Source organism: Drosophila gunungcola (genome assembly GCF_025200985.1).
Source record: "Drosophila gunungcola strain Sukarami chromosome 3L unlocalized genomic scaffold, Dgunungcola_SK_2 000005F, whole genome shotgun sequence".
Lineage (NCBI taxonomy): Eukaryota > Metazoa > Arthropoda > Insecta > Diptera > Drosophilidae > Drosophila > Drosophila gunungcola.
Window position 1 is genome coordinate 4,360,348 of NW_026453180.1, and position 18,866 is coordinate 4,379,213.

The 18,866-nt window shown below is 38.5% G+C and overlaps 3 protein-coding genes across 13 annotated transcripts in view; 1 reads left to right on the forward strand and 2 right to left on the reverse strand.

The window, feature by feature from the left end:
• The first annotated feature begins 210 nt into the window (after nt 1-210).
• LOC128259393 (anaphase-promoting complex subunit 5) lies at nt 211-3,069 on the forward strand. Of its 2 annotated transcripts, XM_052991733.1 has the most exons (3): nt 211-413; nt 476-2,624; nt 2,691-3,069. In XM_052991733.1, the coding sequence occupies exons 1-2, from the start codon at nt 294-296 to the stop codon at nt 2,615-2,617; spliced, it is 2,262 nt and encodes a 753-aa protein (XP_052847693.1). In that variant the 5' UTR covers nt 211-293; the 3' UTR covers nt 2,618-2,624; nt 2,691-3,069. The 2 variants fall into 2 exon arrangements, with proteins under 2 accessions (XP_052847693.1, XP_052847692.1); XM_052991732.1 differs by lacking the exon at nt 2,691-3,069 and having other exon boundaries at nt 476-2,663.
• Nucleotides 3,018-5,788, reverse strand: LOC128259403 (mitochondrial import receptor subunit TOM22 homolog). Of its 2 annotated transcripts, none has more exons than XM_052991755.1 (3): nt 5,641-5,788; nt 4,593-4,628; nt 3,018-3,744 (listed from the first exon to the last, which is right to left on the reverse strand). In XM_052991755.1, exons 1-3 carry the CDS (start codon nt 5,659-5,661, stop codon nt 3,436-3,438), a joined length of 366 nt encoding a protein of 121 aa, XP_052847715.1. In that variant the 5' UTR covers nt 5,662-5,788; the 3' UTR covers nt 3,018-3,435. The 2 variants fall into 2 exon arrangements, with proteins under 2 accessions (XP_052847715.1, XP_052847714.1); XM_052991754.1 differs by lacking the exon at nt 5,641-5,788 and adding an exon at nt 4,796-5,167.
• A 113-nt stretch (nt 5,789-5,901) lies between these two features.
• LOC128259400 (calcium-binding protein E63-1) overlaps nt 5,902-18,866 on the reverse strand; it is a 30,387-nt gene continuing 17,422 nt past the window's right edge. For all 9 annotated transcript variants that reach the window (XM_052991745.1, XM_052991747.1, XM_052991746.1 and 6 more), the window contains 4 exons: nt 17,359-17,502; nt 10,480-10,630; nt 10,259-10,407; nt 5,902-7,815 (listed from right to left, as the gene is read on the reverse strand). In XM_052991745.1, coding sequence (XP_052847705.1) covers nt 7,793-7,815; nt 10,259-10,407; nt 10,480-10,630; nt 17,359-17,502 — 467 coding nt within the window. In that variant the 3' untranslated portion in view covers nt 5,902-7,792. The remainder of the gene's footprint in view (nt 7,816-10,258; nt 10,408-10,479; nt 10,631-17,358; nt 17,503-18,866) is intronic.

Sequence of the window (18,866 nt, forward strand, 5' to 3'; positions counted from 1 at the left end):
ATATTTATATATGTATTTCATGTTTATATAAGCCTCTGATTTTATTTCCAAGTGGAACTAACTAATGTTCAAAACACGCGCCTTCTGATTGTATTTCCAATTGGAATTAACCAATATTCAAAACACGCGCCTTCTAGAGTTGCCAGATGGCTGAAAGCTCAACTGCTTGCCATTTTTCTCAACTGCTTGCCATCTCTAACGAAGCTAAGTTGGCTGCGGCGGCTGGTTTTATTGTTTACGTTTTGCCGGCAAATAGGAAAAGTAATCTGTGCACTTAAATTGAAAATTAAATCATGAATCTGTTTGAGGAGCTGGACACGTTGGAGCCCTCCTCCAAAATCGAGCCACCCCGCATTGAAACACCCACGGCGCACAAGATAACCGTACTGATATTGCTGAAGCAATATGTGATTGTAGGTACCCCCAAGTTTAAAGACCCCAAAACCTGATATTACCCATTTCTACATTCCCATAGAATAAGAAGTCCTGTTTGGATACCGGCGTATCCATGGGCTCCCAGCGACGTCGCATGTTCTATATGCTTGTCTTCAAGCTGGTCCAGGAGGCCGATAAGAGCTACAATGAGCTGCACAGTTTGCTGACCACGGGCAGATATAAACTGGACACCCTGATGCTGGAATCCTTCGAAAAAGCCATGGCCGAATTCTGTGCGGGCAGCATAGAGTCCCTGTTTGATTTCACAGAGATCCAGAACATCGATGAGATCCTAAACGAGAACTACGGCATTAGCCAGTTCAGCATGGTGGGCGTCTATGTGCGCAGAGTGGGCGTGGTCCTGGAACGCCTCAGTTTCCCCGAAATGATGGATATGTACAAAAACATTTGCTCCTATTACGAGCGAGGAGTTCGTGCAGCAGCCTCTGGCTCGAGAATGGCCGTAGCTGGTGGCATACTCCACCGGGAAGAGACTCCACCTCCAAATCCTATTACGGAAAAGCCTGCAGATCCTGAAACTGTAAAGAAAAACGAGATCGAAGCTCTAGAACGCAATCCGCTGAGCAAATGGGCGCCAAAACAGGCCAAGTTTTTCATCAACAAGCAGTCGGAACTGCTGGAGAGCAATGAGCGGATGGCTTTGCCGCCTTTGGAGCTGCAAAAGAAGATCCAGGAGATCATACACGACCTGCCACTCACAACCACCCCCTATTTCCTGGGCTACATGAACCAGTTGAGGGTGAGGGACTACAATAATGCACTCTCTGCTCTGCACAGAGCTTTGGATCGCAGTCCCGTGAGGCTGATGAGCCAGGAGAAGGGCTATCAGTACTTTTGCGTCAATTTGGCAGTGCTGCATGCCACTTTTGGTCATCGCGATGAAGCTCTAGTGGCGCTCAGGGAAAGCATTATGTTGGCCCAGGAGCACGGCGACAAAAGGAGTCTCAATCTGGCCAATACCTGGTACTGCCTGCTCAGGGACGAGCTGCCCTTGTCCGCTGTGCAAAAGAGTGTGCAGGATGCCAACGAAGTGGATAGGTCTTTGCTGCAGAACTACACTTTAGCCCTGCACTTTGCTGTAAAACTGGGAACAGTGGCTGGCTATCAGCCCTTGAAACTCTTCGATCTCCTGCAGCACAGCGACAATCTCACCAATCTTAACAACTTTCCCGACCACTCTTCGGAGGCTTTGGCCCTAAGGAGTGCCGTGTGGTCTGCTTATGGAAGGCACGAACTGGCTGCCCTGTACTCCCAGGTTTTACTATCAGCCCGCGATCGTTTTGGCAACGGATCTTCGGGCTTGGGCAGCGCTTTGGCCAGCTACGCCCTGTGGCTTCAGCTGCAGGGAGAGCCGCAACTATCCAAAGTGCTGCTGCACCGGGCGAAGGAGCGCTTTCCCCGTATGCCCAGCGCAGAGAGCTGGATGATCAGCCAATGCCATGTGGTCATCCAAGCGGGCATTTACCAGTGCCGTTGGCATGATGCCTTGAAAGCCTGCGATCAGCTGTATTTGCTAGACTCCTCGGATGCCATAATGCAAAGGGCTTCCATATACGTGGCCAAAAGGGAGTTCTTCAATGCCAGACGCCTGCTGGACAAGCTGGCCAGGCAGGAAAACCTGCCTTTCCTCCTGAAAATGCGGGTTCAAGTCCTTCTCGGCTATTGTGGCATGGCGGATGGTCGTTTTTCAAGCGAAACCACTATGCTTCTGCTGCGCGTGGCCGAGGAAATGGCTGACTCACAGATGGATTACGAGTTGGCCTTGGTGGACCTGCTGTTGGCCCAGCAACTTCTGCTCCTCGGAATGCCGCAGAAAGCATATCAGGCCATAAAGCGCTGCATGCATGACATCCACATCAATGGTGGTCTCTACGAGCGGGCCAAAACAGATTTTGTGTTCGTTCGCTGCCTGCTGGCCATCAGTCAGAACAATGTGGAGGAGCGAAAGGCGCAGCTCCTCAAGTCTCTGGACATCCTTGAGCGAGCCGCCAAATCCTTCAAGAAGCTCTCAGCTCATGCCAAAGTTTTGGATGTTTTTGTGTTCCTGGCCCAGCGTTTCAACGAATTTGGGGAGCGCAACTTGCGCAACAAGTATGCTGGCGAGTTCCGGCGTTATTTCACGGACCATCCGATTCCCAGGGAGTATCTGGGGAGTCCCTAGGCTTGCAGTAAGTGGTTGAATCTAAATAAAATTATTTTTACGTTTATATGGAGAATCTCCATTATACTTTCAGTTTTTTGGGGAACTACTTAAACTCTTAATATGATTGATTAGTTTTGAAATCAATAATGAAACAAAGATTTGATATTTCCATGTTTAAAGTATAAACAAATCTTCATTCCACGATTCTTTTTAGTTTGGTTTGGTTTGATTTGTAAGGGTTTTACAACTGACAAATCGTAATCTTTAAAGAATTTCAGTTCAAATTATGAAAAATACTAGCATTCGTGCATTTTTGCTTAGAATTTTTTTTAAACTACGTTACCCTCCAATACTCAAAATTACATTAAACAACATTATAAACATGAACAGCAACCACATGAAAACAAAACTTCAACAGTTGAAATTTTAACTATTAATAAACGTAGTTTTATTAATTGGTTTAAACCGTAGTGGTTGCTTTGTTTATACACTGTACGCCAACTACAATGCTAACACCTATCTGAAGTTTTGCAACTGTTCGCTTCGATCGAAGAGGACGACGTTTCCATGGACCGGAAGGGAGTTCCTTGAATGTGGATGTGTAAATGCTGGGCTATGGAGTGGCATTTGATGATGGGTGACTACTTTTGGGGTGCTATTGCTGGCGCAATTGCTTCGGCCATTCGGGGGACGTCCTCAACCTCTCGATTTCGACTGGGATTGATTGGTATCGACAAACTTAAGCTAACGTGTGGCAATTTCCGGAGTTCCGCTGCCGGTTTTCGTAGAGCTAATATGCGTATGTGGTAGGGTGTAGGGTGTAGGGTGTCTCTCGGTTAACGAATCAAGGGTAAGCTGGGCGAGGATCCTCCAGGGCCCATCGCGCTGCTGGGTCCCAGGAGCACCTGCTTCTGCTGCGACTTTTGCAGCTCCTCCATCTGGGCGCGCTCCGTCTCGAAGATGACCGGTGCGAACAGGATCACCGAGCTGGTGAAGAATATCCAGCTGGCGTTGCACGAGAACGTGTAGAATCCCTTGACTCCGCTCACAGTGGCTTTGCTCACAGCTCCGACCGCGTTGCGCAGTGGTTCCGGGAACATCTCTGTCAGGCCCCAGATTCGCTCGGACGCCGACTCCTCGGGTTCCTGTGGGAAATGGCATGAAGGGGTGTATCAGAAATTGTGTATTTTATTGTATTTTATTTCATCTTAGTACATTTCTGTACTAAGATACAAAGATGTCAATGAAAAGGACTTAAGCCATGATGATTAACAAAATCATGAAAACTTCAAGTAGAATGCTTTTGTAAATATGATGTGGATTTCTGTATGAACTGGGTTAAAGTGCAGAGTTAGAAATTTTAGTACTATTCTTTACTAGTATACAAAAATTAATTTAAGCCTCCCTGAAGAAGAGCTTTATCAGATTAACGTTTTGGATAAAATTCCACAAATAACCTCGCAAGAAAAAGTTTAAATATGGATAATATTCATTTTAAAAATTATCAAAATAATCAAAAATAATTTACTTATATTTTTTAATATTTATAATGAATTAAGGAATTTAGAAGGGTATATAACACTACAATTCATTTATATTGAGAAATAAATTTTAAAAAATGACCTATACTTAGGGCCAATAATGATAATGCCTTTAACATTCAATTTGCTTGTTTCTATTGTTGTCTTAACAGGAATTTAAATAGTTCCTTTAAAACTCTAAAAATTTCTTTATTATAAAAGAAAGAAAGAATGAAAATTCACATACATAGTGACAATGACCTTTTTTTTAACGTACTAGCACGTTTTGGCTAACAGCTGATAGATTTCTTAACCAAATAATATATAAATTAAATCTATAAATTAAGTTAAAAGCCTTCAAAGTAAGGATACAAAAAGGAAATTTCTTCTTTAATAAAGTCCTTATGGTGGGCTTTATGCTCCTCAAGTTTGAGGTTAGATTGCATGTTGTGTTTACAAACAGGTCCACTTACATCATCGTAATTCTCGCCTTGTGGCTCATTTGAAGTCTGTAAAAAAGCAGGGGAAAACAAGTTGATTAGTACAGGGCATCAAGAAGTCGCTTCTGTGGGACAGCTGCTGCGATTGACCGACAATTACGTGAGCATGATAAGAACTGAGGGGAATCGGGAATACGGAGGGGGTTTCCGAGGGGCCTCCACGTTTTTTTACTTACGGCCGCCACTGCCCGCCGCTCGGGCGTCTCGTCCTTGCTGCCGCCCAACGATGACATCCCGCTGTCCTTTTCAATGAACTCGATTTCAGGATCAGAGTCCATCAAATCCTCGATTTTCACTGTTTCGGTATCCACTTTTGCGGCTTTAAATCAACGCACACGCTCGGAAAATCTAGGGTTTGCCCTTATAGCTACCCCTTGAAAGGTCCCTTACAGAACTTATCACGGAAATTGATCGCAAAATGCAGTTCGCATTGGCATTTAATTGAGCCTCAGCGGAATTTTCGTTCGCAGTCGCTTAAAATTTCAATAAAAATTGATTTTATACCGTGCTGCTCCTCGTGAGCTCAGTGGTGGACTTTTAGCGATAGTGGATATCGATGATATCGATATATCGCAACGCATTCGTGAGAAATCTAAAAAAGCGTTTTTGCATTTCTAGTATTTTTGATTTTTGAGGACTTATTCATAAGCTCTTTGAATTTGTCTTGCATATTACTACTTATTCATGATATTAGTAATTATTTCTTATATCTTTCAATCAAAAACCATTAAATATAATTTTTCTCTGAAAACAATTATTTCCTGTATATTCTTTCCAAAAAAGATTTCAAAAAATTTTTGACAAAAAAGTATGTAAGGAATTTTTGATATAGCTATTTTTTTGTTAGTGTTTGAATACCCAAAAAATTTCTAAGGGGCTTACTGAGCATTTATGTATCCTTGTGGTCTACTTGGTAATGTTAATGACAAACCAGAGTTTAGTCGAATATGCATCATAGTATTGAATCGCAAACTGCAGTTCCCACAAAAGCAAATGGATTAGATTTTACTGATGTACTCACTTTTTCCTCGGGTTCACCCATTGTCGTAACTTAACCGCGTTAGAAGTCTTCAAAAAAAATATACACAATATTTTGCGCAGAGCCAGAAATTTAGGAAACGTTTGTTAAACCGAACAGCACAACTTTATAGGTACTACGATTTCTAGATTTCCAAACTGACAGAAGCTGCAGAAGCCTACTACATATATTAAACTATTAGTAATAAAACATCTATTGAGCGTTGGTGTACCGTTATTTATTATGTCACATCTCGTTTTCCGACTCGCAATCGCGTTTATAAATCATGAAATCATTAATACCTAAACGAAATATCTACCACTTTAAGTTCTCATACAGATAATGTCTTAGTTGTTGTTTGTTTCGTGTTATCCAGTATCTATATATATAGAAGATAATAGTAAGTATGTAGTTTGACCGTAACATAAACAGTAATCATGTATATAAGTAGTAAATTGTTTGGTAGGTATATGTATAGTACTGCATATAGTTGTTAAGCACATTTAGAGGTCATAAAAAACTACTTGAATTGAAGTACATTTATCGGTATATTCAATATTTTGGGTTAAAGTTTAGTTTGATTCGGTTTTTGATTTTTGACTAGGTTCAAATTAGCTTTGCCTTTGCAGTCCTGTTGTAAATACCATACAAAAAATGTGGTTTCCTTGTTTGCTTTCCTTGTTTTTTACCCATTTTTCTATTTGTACCTTTGACCTGGTTATTTTTTTATTTACCCAACTTTATTCATAAAGTGTTTAAATGTAAATATATTTTTAATTCTCGTTTCACTGATTTTCAAAAGAGCACTTTTGTTTAATTTATTTTTTGTTTAAATTTGATTTCTGTTTTGTTTTAACACCTTTAAATTTGTATAAAAAAAGGCATAGAAATTAATAATGAAAATAATTTTTTGAAACCGCAATGCCTTAAATCGATGAGTTGTACTTGTTATAAAAATAATTTGTTGTTTCTTGATGAATTATCTATGGGACGGCAATATGCAATGGACTTGAATTTTTAAAAACAAATTTTTAAACCAACAAAAATAAATTAATAAAATTTAAATTTGCTAGATATTTAAGTATACTAAGAACTCTGAAATGTTCCATTCGTGATGTTGGTTATTGTTAATTAACGTAATAATAACAATTAACATTAAATATAATTTTTACTGTTCGCCTTATCTGATTTTTATGCCTATATAAGAGAGCTAACAAAATCATTAAGAGTATAGATTATACCCGACCAAAAAAAAAACATAACATTTTCTTTAGCTCTGTTTTTTAAGTTTACAAAATATGGGTAATTTGATAATGAGCTTTAAAGTTTTATAAACGATGCCACCGATGTTTTGACAGCTATTCAAGACAATTTCCCAACTGAAATTAAATCTTTTGTTTTCTTATATAAATTGTTAACATTTATTTCCTTATTCTAACAAATTTGAAACAATTTTTGTTTGTTTGGGGTATTTGAAACACGCATACATTGAAAGCAGCATAACTACAATAAAATACAAATATATGAATCCACTTGCTGACTTTCTCCGAATTAAGATATATTTTTATTGTAATTTTTTTTTGTAGTTTTCCATTTGTTTGCTCTTTGTTTTTGCAGCACCCTAAACACAATATCACTCACGCGCTCAGACTTATCCGAATATGCATTTTATATGTTGTATGTTTATGTTGTGTGTGTCTTTGTGTGATTTAAATAATTTTCAACGCAATTGTCTACCAAAATTAGTTTAACTTCCTCCATTTAGATTTTTCAAATGCTGATTTATCATAAATTGTAGAGAAAATCAGTAATTCATTTTTTACAATCGACCAAACTTTGAAACTAATTTACATATGAATATATGTGTGTGTGTGTGTGTGTGTGGGTGGGTTTTGAATTAAACGAAAACTTTATGGATGTGTGTGTGTGGCCTGCCTTGCATTTTTTTCAAACCCTTTTATAAATAAGTTTTATATTTTGTATAAAATTTCAAACAATTGTGTTCTGCACATTTTGTTGCATTATTTTTTAATGCCTGTCTGAGTATATTCTTAAAAGCTTAACAATTATGCTGAAGGGGTAACTCGGGGCGCATTCCACTCGAAATATTCCGGGGTTACAGTTGACCATGCCTCCATGTCGGGCGTAAAACTGCTTAGAGCAAAAGTCTCGTGAATTCTGAAATTAAAATGGGAAAAGAGTCCATTAAATATAATTGTTGACACCGGAAACATTTATAACACAATACATTTTTATAATAACACATTCAACATTGGTTGTTTTACGCGAAATTATTTACCTAAACGCAGTTTATGTTTTTAAATGTGGCTTTTAAGTGTGGCTTTCATTATAATTCCACAAGTTCCTAAAAAAACAAGAATTTAAATGCCCACAATTCAGGAATTCTACAATTTCTTTAAAATGAAAATCAGTATGTTAATTTCATTGTTTTTAAATGCGGTAGATCTCTTTACCAATAAACGTCAAAACACCAACCACTTACGTGACCAAATTAAAGGAAATAATCCTGATTTTCAGAAGGACGACCATTTCCCTTAACAGTTTTGTCTACCGAGGCAAAAACATTTTACAGATGAGACGGCCAAACTATATAAGCTGTCGCCTCTGGGTAATCACGCCCCGAAAGAACGAACTACTATTTTTTCATGGGCGTGGTTGGCGTACGTGTTGCTCCGGCCAATCGACCCGATCCTCCGGCCAAACAACACTGCACTGTCAGCAAAAATGGAACGGACAACGTTGCGTATACCGAACAAACGTATAAAGTATACGCAATGTTGGCCGTTGTCGATGCCGTGCAAAGTAAATAGCGTGAAGGCAAAGACAGCAGCAAAATGAGTAAATAAATTGCAGATGCCAGCAAACAAATGCGGGTTGCGGGCTGGGCCTTTCGAACTTTGTGGGTGGTTGGCTTGTTGGGTGGTTGGGTGTTCTGCGCTGACATGTCAATGCGTTACAAGGTCAAAGTATCAACTAGCGAGGCGATGGCATATGAACCTAATGATACGAGGGATGCCAAGCCGGGCAAACAGCAAAAAAGCGAGAAAAAACCATGTACAAAGAGGACACTTGAGTCGAGCATGTCCCCGTATTAGTTTAAGTTTATTAAACAAATTTAATGCCACGCTACGGAATTCTGTGTTGTCCCTTTTTGCCATTAGTGCATAGTAATACGTGGGTGTTGACACTAAGGCGAGGTGCTGCCACTTCATTCTGGGTCAACTGCATTATGGACTTTTTCTTTCTTTTGTAGCTATTTTCTTTATCAAAAACTTTTTATGTCTGCGACTTAAGTTTAGCTCCAGACCTCATCACAGTGTTGGAATTCATCACAGTGTACGACTAGAAGATACCTTTCAAGCAGAATAAATTTAAGAACGATGCCCGAAGTAAAAGGAAATCTTTGAAATGTACATTTAAATCTGTTAAAAAGGTCTTAAGCTTTGTGGTTCTTTGATTCATTTAATATCATGAAATGAAAGCCTTTACAAGGCTGTAACTCCAATATTGGATCAATCAAAAAAACCATTTTCAATGAAACTTAATTTTTCGTTACTCCCTTATATTTAAAAAGTGATTTTTTGAAATTAAATGGCTTTTATGCTCAATATTCCAGCTACTAGTTTCAGTAAGTGAATCATAAAATACTAGTTCTAGTTCTAGGGACTCAGTCTATGAAAACCCAATAAGCCCAGCAAGGTTGCAAGTAGCGGGTATAAAAAACTTTACGAGTAAACAAACAAATAAACCTTCGGCCGCATTAGGTGAACTCCTGTTGCTGTTACTTGAGGTTAATAAACTTTGTTTTCGCCTTATTTGTCTAGCTGATTTATGGGCGTACGGTTTTCGGTGCTTAGGACAAATATTGACATCAGTTTGGCAGTTTTCCATACCAGAACCCAAGGATCAAAGCCTTTGGAGGCTTTTTCCAATTATACAGAATAATAATAATAATAATAATACATATAGAATGAATTTTTTTTCCTAATGTATAGCTTCAATTATTTATGAACATAGTTTTGTTTCAAGAGCACAATTATGCAGAAATGAAACAGTTAAAGTTTAATTTTTTCCAGCAAAGACGAGTATTATCGAAATTATTTTGTTCCTCTAAGGACATTTAAGCTTAAAAGTATGCAATAAAAAATAGTTGACTGCTTATATAAGGCAAATGTCGATTACACTGAGATGAAGAGCTTCGTTCAGAGGGTATAATGTGAAATTTGTCGTTTTTTTTTCCAAACTTAACAAAATTAAACCTAAAGAAATATTTTTTTTTATAAAAAGTTTGTAAAAGAATGTCTGATATGCTTGAATTAAAATATAGAAATTTAAAATAATTTGAAAAAATGTTGAATTTTTTAAAATTACATAATAACATAAGATAAATTCACCCAAATTCACATGTTACCCAAAATTACAATTCCAAATCTCGATTTGCCAGTTTTCAAAATCCAATTTGACTAAAATTGGGACTACAATTTCCTTGATTTGCAAAACATTTTGATGGCTATATTTTTGCCGTGCACACATGTCCTTCCGTGCGAACGCCTGCGTCAGCAGTGTCCTTTGTGCCTCGTGTGTCAGCGGCTGCACTCACCCTCGTAATTGATGCGGCCATCCTGATCCAAGTCGGCGATGACCAGCAGCTGCTCCAGCTGCTGCTCGTTCAAGGGCTCCCCAATCATCTCCATGGCGGTCTGCAGCTCGTCGCGCGTTATAAACCCATTACCATCCCGATCGAATACTCTGCAGGACATGGCGTATATTAGCGGTTAGTGCTGGGTCCTATAAGTTTGCAAGTACAAATGCTAAGCATACCTAAATGCGGCTATCAAGTCCTCGGTGACATCATCGGCCTCGTCCACCGGCTTGCTGTCCTTGCTGTCCTCATGAGACTGCTGGTCGTCTCGCAGCGCCTGGATCCTGCCCACCCATTGCAGGAACTCGGCCTCGTTGATTAAGCCATTGCCTGCGAAATAGGGAAACAGAGAAGTCGAGTCTGAGGAAAATTCTGGCAAAATCTAGACAGACGGTAAGCAAGGGCAACAGCAGGGTTTTCTAGTTGCTGCTGGACACATTTTCCACAAACACTTCTTTGAGCACGAAAAAATGCATTTTCATTGTTGGGAAATGTTTACACGCCTCAATCCTTAACAACGAGCACATCCTTTGTTGGCAGGATGTGCTCGGAGGGATTTCTCCTCCGCCAATCCTAATGCCGTCCAGGTGGTGGCATTGTCAGAGGCATTTCCGGCTGAGATCTCGGGGACCATTAACATTCCAAAAGGAAAAGAGTGGAGAAACGAAAACGAAAGCGCAAAAATTAAAACCAAAACCAAAACCAAAAACCAAAGCCAAAGCCGAGTGAAAATCCCAAGCCAAAAGCTGCAAGTGAACGCTCTCAGTGAGAATGGCTCAACTTTTTTCTGCCGCTGAAACTTTTATAATTAAACGCAGACGATACGGCGTCGGAAAAACCTTTTTCACTCTGCTCTTCGGCCTTGACCCTCACCATAATCACAACAAAATATTATATAGAGAAAAAAAATAGATAAAAAAACCTAAAGAGAAAAACAAGCGAAGATGATCTTTCTCACTGTGTGAATGGCAACGAAAATGAAGTCAAAATCTGTGATAATCTCCGCTGGCATAAATTTTCTGGCAAATGCCAAGGGAAATAAAAAAAGTAAAAGTTGGTTCTATATCATTCACATTTGCATCTCTAATTGCAATTTGTTTGACCAAACCGCAACCATAATTAGATTTGCTAATTTATTTGTTAGTTGAAAGCAAAGAATTAGACTTAGGAGTTATAAATAATTTACGTCCTTATAATTGTGGGACTGATATCCTAATTTCAATTAAATTGCTAATTTCTTAAGCGCCAGGGAAAAAAAGCGTTCTTTAAAAAAATTTATTTTACTTAAAAAAACAAATATACTTGGGGTCAAAACAAAAGCGCAGAAATATTTATATTCATTTTAATTAACTTAAAAAGGCAATAGAGAACAATAAAATTGGTAACAATTTTATTTTAAGCTTTTACGAATAACAAAAACGTAAGACCTCTCTTACATTTATTATGTTCTTTCTGAATCAAAGTCGTAGCCAAGACAACAAACGACTTTTTGCTAGGTAAAATATACATTTTCGGTGTAAATTGGCAGGAAAATAATTGCTTGTAATTAAGAACCGAGCTGCTTGCACTTTGCCCTTGAGTAACAGTTTGATTGTTGGTCCCTTGCTGGCATCAAAAATGCATTAAGGGTCAAACAACCGAATCCGCATCAATTAGACAGTGCAGCCCAAAGAGTTCCTTGGCTCGAGGCCAGCTAACAAAACAGAGTTCCAAACACTCAACGCTCGATGAATACAAATTTTGCCCCCTCGTCAACATATCAACATATCACGATGATTGCTTTGGGTATTTGCTCAAATGTTGCCACCCAACGTGGTCATACATGGCCCATTATTGTCATCCTCCTTCGGCCCGAACCATCTTCCTTTATTTGCCATTTTCCTGCCGCAGTTTTTCCTGCTTTTCTTGTCGCTCTGACATCTGTGTGACATTTGTGTGTCAGCGCTGCTTGGAAAATATTTTCATTTGCGCTCAGCGGCTTTCATTCCACTAGGAGTTCCCATTCCTTTTAAATAGGACTCAACATCTGCCAGGATACAGACTATGCCACATGCTAAGAAAATTAAGAGGTTTGTCTTAAAAAAAACTGGTTAAATAGTTATCAATCAAAATCAGGCGTTTTTAGGCAATTGGAAAACGACAATTTCAATTTTCAAATTGTAAGTATTTCTTAAAGCTCAAATTTATAGATATACAATTATGAAACAAAACATTTCCATTTAGAAATTGTATGCTTTAATAGTTTAAATTATTATTTAAACAAATTTAAGATATATAATTATAAATCAAACTATTTGTGTTATTATTTAAATAAAATATAAGCAGTACTATTCAAAATTATAGGAAACAGAAAACAAACAGTTTTTTAAACTATGGAAAGCATGGAAATAATAAGATTTCGTTTTTCACTTTAATTAAATAAAAGGAATGAGGAAATCAGTATAATTTTGTTTGGATTGTTATCCAAAAAACAGAGTATCCCGGATGAAGTATACAGGACTAAAGGACTACAAATTCTTTAAGTTTCCTTTCACATCTTTAGTACCAAGCCCCCAAGTTCTTGAGAGGCCTTCCTTTTAGCTATTTTGCGCTTGTCCTATTTTTTTAATACGAAAACCAAATGCACATTATCTCTATCTGTGCCTCTATCTGCGCCAATGTCTGTGTCAGCCTGCGAAAAGGACAAGTCCAAGGATAATGAAAATGGTTTGGTTATATGTATGTTGATGTTGACGTTGCCGCCATTGTCATCGTTTGTCGTCCTTTTTTTCTTTTTTTTTGAGCCATATGGACGAAGGCGAGGGCGTTTCTGGCTGCGACTGTTTGTCGCACATTTCGGTAATGTCCTGCATTCAACGTGTCCTGTAGAAGAGCTCCTGCCACCTACACATGCCCGTACTGTTCTGACTTTGCTCGTTAAGCAGAGCAACGAATTTTCAAGCTTGACCTGCAGTCGCAGGAATTTCTTGACATTGATCAATGGCTGGGAAAAAGGAGAATGTGCTTCCCAGCCACTGCTTTAGTTTATAGATTTATATTCCAAGCTATAACACTTAAAGTTTTTCGATCAGCTAGCTAAATCAATCATGAATTTGTAAATAAATAAGTCATGATTTCTACGATTTAGAAAGTAAAAAAATAGTACTTCTGCTCAGGTCTATTCAGGGATTTTAAGAATCACCAACATATAAATACATTTAGTTACCAAAAACAGGATAAATGCTTTTGAATATGCTCGTAAAATCATATCTTAAAGTTTGGCTTAGTTTAGTTCAATAACTTTAAACTCAAGCCAGTCAAATGCAATGGCTCAAACATTTAAGCACATATTAAATACTCAATAAAAAACGAGTTATTTTTTCTTTAACTGTAGCTTGGCACCTTTTTTGGACGGCTCTATTTCAATCACAGCTCCCTTGGGCCTTAAAGTCTGCCCTCGATGAGAGACATCCAATGACAACCGGCATAACAAATGGCCACTGCGGTTGCCAGTGCATTTGGTTTCAGGACTTAAAGGGGGGTGGTGTCCCGAGGAGGAAATTGCTGAGGTGTGTGGCAACAACTTCAGGCCAAAGTGTAATCAATTATTGGCAAATGTAGCTGCTGGTAGAAGATTGTTGGTTGTAGTTTGTAGGTGACCTCATGCCATCGCAAACGGAAGCGGAAGTTCACCCGGCGGTTCTTGCAACGTATTTGTGAGGGAGGCACACCCTGTCCACTGAGCTACTTTTCTGTTCGATTGTTGCTCTGCAGTGAGGCGACATTTTGGCAACGCTTTTTGGGCTTGTAAAACGGACATTAAGTGCTGACTAACACACAGGCAGTAACTGCCTTTGATGGCCAATAAATTACCTTGCAGTTTGGCCATTAATTAAATTCCGTCCAAAAGGCAACGCTGCGTATGTGCAATGTCTGCTGGTAATGCGAAATTCCCAACATTTTTGGGCCAAGAAAGGCAGTTCAAGGCAGCGATTTCAGGGTTTCAACTGAACTTTGAACTTAGCTTGCTTTTTATTTCCCTTGGTCTGCAATTTTCAAGGAATTTGAGCTGTATTTAATTTGGCTCCCGACTTCTTTCAGCCATTTTCGGTTATGTAAATTTCGGCCAGAGAGGTCTTCGTTGAAATTCGACTAGAGGGTCAAATGCACCAATGCCATTTCGGTGGGTGGTCCTGGTGGCTTTCTGCTGACTTTTGGGTGGTTGTGCAATCGCCGCCACAACAGTTGTTGCTAATGTGAAGCCCAGCGGTTGTGGCAAACTAATTTAACATGGCATAGACACACACATAGAACACACACATCTCCTAGGGGCATGGCATTGACGTTTAACAACTTGGCTAATAGCAAATTTAATGGCTCACAGCTGGCGTTTATGTGGATTTTTTGCCTAAAAGCAGACAGCCTACCAACCTGCTCCCAAATATCAATTAATTGCGTGGCCTACAAGCGTGTGACAATTATTTTTAAATAGCGCTCAACGCTCCCGGAGTAGTAAATTCTTAAATGTTGTCCAACATAAATTGTCAATTGTCTACTTAAGCGGCAATTGACCCCCGAAAATAAGTGGAAAAAAGCTGAAAAAAAAAGAAAAATAGAAAAACTGTTGCTTGCGTGCTCCTTTTAACGGCATAAATAAGACCAAGAAAAAGCTCGGCCAGGTGGTCACTTAGCCATTTCAGAATGGCTAAATCAGCGTCTTTCTCCCCAGTTTTCCCCCCACTCTTTCAGGCCTCCATTTGCTTTTCGTACAAAGAGTGTCATTGAAGCCCCTGGAATGTTAATGAAGCCATAAAGTGCACGCTTTAAGCCACATTCAACAAATTGACCGGGCCTTAATCGGAATGCTGCAAGAACAAAAAACAGAGCCAAGTGTGTCTTTGTCTTTGGGTCTTTTGTGGCCATTTCTGGGAAAAGTTGTTGCCCTTTTATGTTAATTTAGTTGCCTTTAAATGGGGTTCAAGGACCTGATTTGGCAAGCGGATATTGCACATTATTTAGAGCTCAAATTTAAAACTATACAAATTTAAAACTCGAGATATTTCTTTTAAGCTTTAAAGTGAAAATATCAAGTGTTTCTATGTTTATACCAAATAATTAATGGAAAATCTAGTCAAATCTAAAACATCAATGCTTTATAGATTATTTTGGAGGGCAGCCACATTATTGTTTTTATTATTTTGTTAATAATGATTTTGATTTAGCTTACTTATATTCTAAGAAACTAGTTCAAAATCAATTTATAAACGCCTTTGGGATTTGTCTTAAAAGCCCAATAGTTAATTTATTTACATATCAATTTTGTTTTACTCAATTACAAAATATGTAAACTTGTGTTGGGCGACATACATTTTAGGAAACTAGTCTAAAAACGATTGAAAAAATCGTGTGGAATTGTTTCCAAAAAGCCAAAATTTATGATCAGATTTAGTTGTAATACACATTGCATTTTTCAGCCTTTTATTTAGTCTGTCTGGCACATGTCGCTGCTTGGTGTTCCGAGAATTGTTTGCTGTCAACTTACAGGTCTCCCAGAGGCCAATCCGCAATCCACATGTGGCCAGAAGGGGTGTGCCTGTCTGTGCAACACTCGCCTGCTGGTGGCACCCATCAAAACGTGTCCCTGTTGCCCCAGGAATCACCCCCCCCCCATTTCTGCCCTGTCTGGAGCTGGCTGTCAGCAACAGTTGCCTGCTTTTATATGATAAATGTCAGTTGCCCGCAAACCTGCTATCCGCCCATCCTTTTCGTCCTGAACGTGACCGAGTTTAAATTTACAGCATAACCAGTGCAAACTGCAAACTGCAGACCATCGATAAGGGCCCCTAATGCAATGGACAAATATTTAAATTACCTGTGAAGCGATTAACCGAAACTCAATTGACATTGTCAAACAAACAGAAACAAAAACAAGTAGGCTTTGGCAACACGCACTATCTTTTATTTACGCAAACAAAACTGTCAGCTGGTGATTAAAATTAATCCGTTTAAATGGCTATTTTGTTTTATTTATTATGCAACAAATACACTTTTCACAAGTGAATCATGTTCCTTACAACTTTGTTCAGTGTACCATAAATGCATAGTAATTATAATAATGTCTATTTAAGGACAAGTCCATTATTGACGTGAACACGTAGTGGGCACGACAACAATGGCATTTTAATAGAAAACGGAATTCAATTTTCTGCCAGGTTGCCCTAATTTAATTTTAATATGCGCAACTGTGCGAAATTTATGAATGAAATACTGTATAAATAACATAAATATTCTGCACCCCGTGAATGCAACAGCCGCAGTCTATTTTCAAACTGGCCAACAGAGTCCTTTAACGGATTTCCTGCTTCCCTGAGGAGTTTCTATAATAAAAATTGCATTTCCTAACGAGTAAATTAAATAAGAAACAGGAGAAAAGTGGAAAAGTGGCTTAAAGCGGATATCTGATTTCCTACTTTTCTAAAACTGAATTCGTTTGTGCAAGAAAGGGGATATTTCTTAGTAAAAAACGAATACATATTTAATTTTGCATACATAAATTTATAAACAATCTTTACTTTTATTAATGCGTAACACAAAATATAATATATTTAAAAACTGCAATCTATAATATCGAGATTTTTTTCTAGTTCAAGTGCATAGCATACTTATTTGAGCTAACTTATTTTTCTTAAACTTTAATTTATTTTATTAACTTGATTGCAAACATAAAAAAAGAATATTTCCAATTTTTTGTTTCACCTGTGGGAAATTAAAATCAACCCGTTTATTTGTGGCTGTCCAATTCTAAACTTGATTAAATGTTAGACCGCTAGAACCAATCGACATGCCTCGGTGGGTTTAATTAACGTTTCCCGACGGCCTTTCAAGTGCCACCTGGCATTGTGAATTATTAAAGGGCAGACAAAGAAACACTTTCACGGCGACAAACTGTTGCACTCCGTGTGTTGTGTGTCCACAGGTTGTTGGCCAGGTTGGCCAGGGTGGCCGAGTGGAAAAGGGCCAAATTAAGTGGGTTTCAAAGGTACTAGGCACTAGGCACTAGGCACTAGAGTGGCACTTACCCGAGTGGCTTGCCTCACGTATGAGATCGTGGATGAGTTCGTCACTCACGTTTATGCCCAAATTCTTCAGCATAAACTGCAGCTCGTTGGCGGTGACGCGCCCGTCGCGATTTCTGTCTAGTAGATCGAATGCTGTGCGTAGATCTGAAATAAAGTACAAAAAATAATAATAATAAGTCAGGGATATGAAAGAAATATTAAAGCAGAGTCAATATCACTCGATTTTTATTTATCTAGCACCTATTTAAAATTTTGTTAAGACAAAAGAAAGTGTTCTTCATTGGTCTTCTTATTAAGATACTAATTTAAATGACCTGAAAATATTATTTATTGAATAATACAAGAATCGTACTCCATTATCAGTAAACTATATAACAAATAAGAAACTTCTGAAACTTAAAAGCTTATATATTTCCTTCTAATTTACAGGTAACTTATGATAACTTTACAGACTTTCTTAAAATTATAAGGAAAGTCCTGAAACACCTTATAGTCTAAAGTAAATTATTACACCAATATATTTGAGCAATTACAAAAGAGTTTTAATACGTATTGTATCATTAAATTCATTTCAATGACTAAATTTGGAAGTTCTTAGCTCCTTGTAACCAAGTATTTAATACCATGCAAATGAAACGAGTTATATATTAATATAAATTTCAAGTTTATTGGGTTTCATCAGAAGCCGGGCCAAGTTTTCCTTGAAAAACCACTTATTCAATTTCTCATTTATGGTTTTCCCCAACACAAACCTTAATCGTTTGTGGCTTTGGCCAAGACATATGCGTCGTGTTAGCCACAACAACCTAAACAGGCTACATAAGTATTTACATATCAGTTGAAATGAAATGAAATGAAATGGCGTCTTCAGTTCTCACAATCCTAGAACGCAAATTTGCCAAAATATTTGCGGGGGTGAAAAAGTAGGGCAAAGGAGTCGTAAAAATGAAAGACCATTTCTGTGGAAATGCGTGATTTGTTTTTTGGCGGGTAAACTCGCGTGCCTGTTTTTGTTTGTTACTGCATTTGTACAAATTATGGAACGCGCGCGAGAAACAAAAGCCATTGAAAAATGTTTATCGCCGCGGGGACTTTTCTTGCTTTTCCCTTTTCCCACTGAGCAAACAAAAAATAATCGCTGCCTGCTTCCACAGGCTAAGACGGAAATTACTCTGGCTTAAAGGCTCATTCGGGATTTCAGGCGGTTTCTATTGAAGTTTGGGTTGCTTTTCAGCGGGGTCCTTCCACAATAATTAAGGCCTTGCGATGGCCTTCTCTGCGGCACGCCAAGAACGGAAAACGGAAAACAGAAAACGGCGAACCAAGACCTCAGTCAATGCCTTGTGGCCATAAAATCAGATGTCTGGGCGCCCCAATGCCAAATCGATCAAACTTGCAGTCAGTTGGCCTGCCAGAAAGAGGCCATAATATTGCTGTTTAGCCAAAACTTATAATTTCCCCAATCGCGCATAACTTTGCGTGCAATTTGCTATGCAACTAAGTTGGTA